General features: G+C 37.0%; 1 protein-coding gene across 1 annotated transcript; it reads left to right on the top strand.

Annotated features, from left to right (window-relative positions):
- The first annotated feature begins 567 nt into the window (after nucleotides 1–567).
- rab43 (RAB43, member RAS oncogene family) lies at nucleotides 568–6,254 on the top strand. The gene is made up of 3 exons (XM_019106158.2): nucleotides 568–1,003; nucleotides 3,433–3,616; nucleotides 4,271–6,254. The coding sequence occupies exons 1-3, from the start codon at nucleotides 815–817 to the stop codon at nucleotides 4,522–4,524; spliced, it is 627 nt and encodes a 208-aa protein (XP_018961703.1). The 5' UTR covers nucleotides 568–814; the 3' UTR covers nucleotides 4,525–6,254.
- Nucleotides 6,255–6,416: the final 162 nt, after the last annotated feature.

Genomic DNA, 6,416 nt, shown 5'->3' with positions numbered 1-6,416 from the left:
ATAGACTTTATAACAGAGTTAAATTCTTTAAATGGGACAGGACATTGGTAGATATTCATAAAATATTCATAAGATAAAAGATTACCATTAGAGTTAAATAGATAATAAAAGACTGATCTGTTTCCAATTTTAATATTAGAAAAATATGGGGGAAGTGGTTGCAAACCAGTTTCCGGGCTAACAGGGACTGTTGATAAATCTAGATAATTTACCAGTGGAGTAATTACATTTTATAAAAAAGAGAGAGACAGAGAGGCCTTCTACCTTTCTAAATATGTTTTTATCAGGGATAAAATACCACATAGGATCTGACCCAAGCAAGCATCTGTTTAACCAATTAATTTAAGTAATTTTAATTGTGTTGTTTGTATCATCAAAATTCGGGACTTCAAGACCCCCCATCACTGCTTTTCTGTGCCAAAACACATTTCTTCAGTTTGTGAGATTTATTCCTAATAAAGTCAAGTCAAATCGTATCTATATTCCGATACTCGGATAGTTTTGAGAAGCCTTGCAGCGTGGTGATGTGCGCATAAACAAAGTCCACGATTGGTCGACTGGACGCCGACGTCACAATTCGTTTGTCACAACGTAACTGTTAACTGTTACAGTTTTTCCGGCGATAACGAGCTGGGAGTGTTTGATGTCTTGCGCAGCGAGGACGCTCTCGTGTTCTGTCAGGCGCCGCGCGGAGACACCTAAAGCAGCGCCGCGGACGCGCCTGAGCTCTTCCGCGTTGGCGAGCGTCCACGCGAAACAACCGGAGGCATCGATTATCGGTTTATAGGCGAGCACGCGCTGCACGGCTAACGGCATGTCACTGCTGGACTCTGACGACAGCTACGATCTAGTCTTCAAAATCGTTCTAGTTGGAGATGTCGGTGTCGGCAAAACGTGTGTGGTCCAGCGTTTCAAGACCGGTATATTCATCGAAAAACAGGGGAACACGATCGGTGTGGATTTCACCATGAAGACGCTGGAAATCCACGGGAAGAGGGTTAAGGTTAGTCCTGCACTCATTAATGTCGTGTCTCAGTTTCTCTTCACTGGCGACAGCGTGTCTGTCCTCACATAAGTGTCCCCATAAATCCACATTTTGTACCAAAAGAACGTTTATTGTTGTTACTGTAAGCCTTGTCACATTCATCTAGGGTTTCATTCGAATCATTGTTGTTAGTTTTTAAAGCTGAGGGTGATTGTGCATCGCAGTTTTAATAATAACTGCCGCTCCTTTGATGTTTTGTCAGATATCATGTTAACCATTTTAACGTTTCCTTTCCACGTTGACACTTTTGACGTGGAGGAATACAAGTGAAAATACTGTGAAGTTTGTTGTTGGCTTTAGGGCTTAAAGTTGGCACACAGTGTCACTGGACAGTTATGCAATAGCCGAGGTGGTTGTTAAGCTGTAAACAGTGTCTGAATGAAACTGTCTGTGTACATAATAATGGACATTTAAACTATATTCTGTAACACGATTAGGAAAATTCAGAAGCATGTGTCTGCTGGATTTACAACACAGACTCTTCATGGAGCTCTACCTGGGCTTTTGCTGGTAGTTTGGTACAAATCTCCACTAAAAAACTCTCTGTATTTTCTGTTGACCTCTGATTAAAGTTGTGTTTTATCTCGATTCCTGATAATACATCACAGAGACGTCTCTTTGACATCTGCAAGAGTGTTTTTTGCTCATCTGTGATACGTCTATAGGACGTCTTTCCTATCAGATGTCCATAAGATGTTTCTGATTTAAAGATGAGATCTTAAAGACGTCTATCAGATGTTTGGACACAGCAGATCTTTAACAGACATCTTGTAGATGTACACTACCGTTCAAAAGTTTGGGGTCAGTAAGACTTGTAATGTTTTTTAAAAAAGTCTCTTATGCTCGTCAGGCCTGCATTTATTTGATCAAAAATACAGAAAAAAAAACGGTAATCTGCCAAAATGTTATTACAATATGAAATAATGTTTTCTATTTTAATATCCTTTAAAATATAATTTATTTCTGTGACGCAAAGCTGAATTTAAATCATCATTACTCCAGTATAAAGTGTCGCACGATCATTAAGAAATCATTCCAATATGCTGATTTATTATTAGAATTATCAATGTTGGCAACAGTTTTTTTTTGAAAACTGAGATACTTTTTTCAGGATTCTTTGATGAATAAAAAGTTAAAAAGAACAGCATTTATTCAAAATAGAAATCTTTTCTAACAATATAAATCTTTTCTATCACTTCTTATCAATTAAACACATACTTGCTGAATGAAAGTTTTAATTTCTTTCAAAAAAAGAAAGAATAAAAATGTACTGACCCCCAAACTTTTGAATGGTAGTGTATATTGTTAAAAAAGATTTCTATTTTAAATAAATGCTGTTCTTTTTAACTTTTTATTCATCAAAGAATCCTGAAAAAAAAGTATCACAGCTTCCAAAAAATATTTGGCTGTTGCCAACATTGATAATTCTAATAATAAATCAGCATATTAGAATGATTTCTGAAGGATCATGTGACACTTTATACTGGAGTCATGATGCTGGTAATTCAGCTTTGCATCACAGATATAAATTATATTTTAAAGGATATTTAAATAGAAACCATTATTTTATATTCTAATAACATTTTGCAACATTACAGGTTTTTTTGCATTTTTGATCAAATAAATGCAGGCTTGATGAGCAGAAGAGACTTTTTTTAAAAAAAACATTACTGACTAGTCTTACTGACCCCAAACTTTTGAACAGTAGTGTACGTGTGCAATCTTGATAAAGGAGCTTCAAATAAATATGATATGAGTACAAAGTTATGTATTACATGTCAAGCAGACAGAGGTCAGAGCATTGTGAAACTAAGTTTTTCATAGATACTGCTGCATACAAAACCGTCATGTTATAAGAAGAGCTTCATGTAAAGACATGTAGACCGGATGAGCTTGTGTTCATCTGGTGCTGTAGTGAGCACTTCGATGCTGTTCTGTTAGTGGTGGCGTGACACTGGTCCAGTTTCCAGCCGGCTGTTGGATGCTAGCTCAGCCAGTATGGGACTCCATTGTGAAATCTCACTGTGTTTCATCGGCTGACTCAGCGAACGTCAGCACTTTTTATTGTCTGTGTCTAATGTCTTTTACCGTGCCAAGATTGTTTGTCTAGTTTCTGCACAACTTATAATCCTTTACAATCTAAATATGATTTGCATTTACAATAAACAAGCGCAAACATCATCATTGTAGTGATGAGCTGGGCATGACCAATTCTGTAATCTGTTAACTTGAGATTGAATTAGTGACAATGAGTAAATTGTGCATATAATTTCAATGTGAATAAGTACATATTTGTTAAAAAGTCACCTAATATAGAGTGTGTGCAGTGTATAAGCACGATAGTAGTTCAGTACAATAAATAAATAGATGAATATTTTGTGGTGTAGTTACAGATTTGGGATACAGCTGGACAGGAGCGGTTTCGCACGATCACACAGAGTTACTACCGCAGTGCCAATGGTGCCATCATCACTTACGACATCACGAAGAGAGCCACTTTCATGTCTGTGCCCAAGTGGATGGAGGATGTGAAGAAATATGGGGGTTCCAACATTGTTCCTCTGTTAATTGGTGAGTGCAGAGCTAAAGAATGAGTGTGTCTGACATGTGTCCTTTATGAATCATAATTGCTTTAAAGAAATAGATCACCCTAAAAATTGAAATTAGCTGAAAATGTGCTCACCCTCAGTCCATCCCAGATGTAGATGAGTTTGTTTCTTCATCAGGTTTGGAGAAATGTAGCATTGCATCAGTGTCTCAGCAATGGATGCTCTGCAGTGAATGGGTGCCGTCAGAATGAGCTGAATAAAAACATCACCTGTCAGTCAGGTCTTGTGCTGCCAAAAGCTGAAACGAATCCATCATTAAGATGTTTTTAACTAAAATTAAAACTCCAGTGAAAGAGTCCATCTTGTCTGAATCAGGAGAGAAATCTGACCTGATCAAGCACCGTTTACGAGCAAAAACAGTCCAAAACATTGATGTTTTTATCAGCTGTTTGGACTGTCATTCTGACGGCACCCATTCACTGCAGAGCATCCATTGCTGAGACACTGATGCAATGCTACATTTCTACAAATCTGATGAAGAAACAAACTCATCCACATCTGGGATGGCCTGAGGGTGAGCACATTTTCAGTTTGGGGTGAACTATTCCTATAAAGAAACTGTTTTAGGAAAGTCTCCTGATCTGTTAAGCACTGTTAAATACTTTTTGCATCCCAGGTAATAAATCAGACTTGACCGACTTGCGTGAAGTTCCATTTGAGGACGCACAGACCATGGCTCATCAGCTGGATTTTGTTAGTGCCATCGAGACTTCAGCCAAGGACTCTAGCAACGTGGAAGAGGCATTTAACCAAATGGCCATTGAGCTCATTCTCAGACATGGCGGGCCCATGTTCACTGAAAATGTAACAGACAGCTTTAAACTCAACAGCAAGGATGTGACCAATGAGGGCTGGGGGTGTGGGTGTTGATCACTATTCAGAAAGCAATAAAAAGCTCTGGTTCTTACCACTTTAACTCAGTTATATAAATTGGGTCCCGTCAGGCAGATGCTGAATTTGAAGCGGGAGACGCTGAGGATACATTTCTAGGAGTGGTTTATAAAAGACCCACAAAACAGCACCATGTGATTTTATAACTTAACTGTGAAGACGCTGGGTAGAGACCATTTTGATTGCCAAGCACAAAATCATAACCAGCCAAAAATGATGTGCAATTATTTTCTTTAAATTTAGGCTTGAAAGGACAAATATCACAGTGTCAAAAACCAATAAAAAAAAACTATTTGTTTCACCATTGAACGCAAAATTACTGTGCGATGTGACACAATCAGCCAATCAGATCGTGTTAGATTTTTAATGTGCAGTTATGTGTAGCAAGAATGGGCGGGGCTTCCTAGAGCAACAACTAACAAACAGAAACCAAGCTGTTGATAAAATATCCTATCGCTGTTAAAGTTACACGTGTACAGTATGTGACACATTTACATCTCAGCAGAAGTTTTGTACTGTATGTTTTGGTTGCATTTATTTGATGCAAATGATACGAGGCTGTGAGGGATAGACTGTGGACATATTTTTAGCGCTTTGTCATCTGTATGATCGACACTGAACTCTTTCACATTCCATTAGTAGTAAATGAAATGTCATCTAGCCAGACTAAGGTCCACTGCCACTTGCTTAATCTTCCTAATAGTTATGTAACTGTTTCAAGACCTTTTGTAACAACGGCTCAGCAAGGCTTAAGTCATTGTCATCAATATTCCTACATTTTATAGCTACTCAAGATTTCAAGTGCAGATGCAGCAGTGAAAATGTTGAAATGGACATTTGCACCAGAACACAGAATCAAATGACTTCTATTCCACGGAAGGGGATTTGTTGAGGTACATTGGGTTCGTGACTTTCCCTTTCATCCATATTGACCAGAAATCTCTCGTTCTTCATAGATTTGGCTGACCTGAATTCTCAGCATGGTATCAGCAGCCACGGTCTTAAGGCATTTTGCCAATGTTTTCAGTTAATTTTTAAGATTTAAAGAAGAAAAAAAAAGCAACATTTTTAAGAGTGCATTTGAAAATGAAGGTAGCCAGGTACTGTGGTAAACGAGTGGCCATCTGCAGTTCTCTAGGGTAAATTGGTTTGTATACAGTGTTTAACGGCTGCCATGATGGGTTACTTTACACTCTAATTATGTACTATTTTGTGTAAATGTGTTTTTATAAACCGGCCAATTTTAAAAATGCAACCCTTTTGAAGTGACATTTTATTATAGATGTCACATGGGCATTGGTATTTTGTATTTTGCATTCATTTAGTACCACAAAGCCTTGTTAAATTATAATAGAGTATAATAAACTAGCTTTTTAAACTTGCAAAAAAAGCATTTTTCTAATAGTCGGTACATAATATTGTACCATGTCTAATTTGTGACAAGATTGCACTGATGAATTAGGAAGTAACATCAATCTCAAGAAAGCCATTTCACATGCAATAGTGTATTTGTATTTGCTTGCAATATCTTCTTAAGGTTAAGAGTTCAGTTTGGTACTTTTTATATATCACCGACTGACACGTACGTCTTTTTAAATCGAGAAAAAAAAATATATATAGGTCTTTTAAATCAAAATATATATTTAGGATATGGTATGGTGGCAGCCTTTAAGAATGTTAAGTCTTTAGTTTCACAAATTTGTAGTTTGGAAAAAAAAATTATTTGCTTTTTCATTATACAGAATTTTTGTTGTTTGTTTATGTGGTTTATGGGTGAAAGTATTTGGTATTTGATATTTTATGTTTGTACTAGAAGGTAAATCATTGGACAAGAGCATTCTTCAGATCATTTATAGTGCCTTTTAATATTG

The sequence above is a fragment of the Cyprinus carpio genome, chromosome A11 (assembly GCF_018340385.1).
Source record: "Cyprinus carpio isolate SPL01 chromosome A11, ASM1834038v1, whole genome shotgun sequence".
NCBI classification, from domain to species: Eukaryota; Metazoa; Chordata; class Actinopteri; order Cypriniformes; family Cyprinidae; genus Cyprinus; species Cyprinus carpio.
Note: the sequence above shows the minus strand (reverse complement) of the source record. Positions and strands in the feature narration are given on the sequence as shown.

Coding starts and splice junctions, on each gene's coding strand:
- rab43 (XM_019106158.2), top strand. CDS start 815: ATGTCACTGCTGGACTCTGACGACAGCTACGATCTAGTCTTCAAAATC. Junction 1,004..3,432: donor TCCACGGGAAGAGGGTTAAG/GTTAGTCCTGCA, acceptor TTTGTGGTGTAG/TTACAGATTTGGGATACAGC. Junction 3,617..4,270: donor CATTGTTCCTCTGTTAATTG/GTGAGTGCAGAG, acceptor TTTGCATCCCAG/GTAATAAATCAGACTTGACC.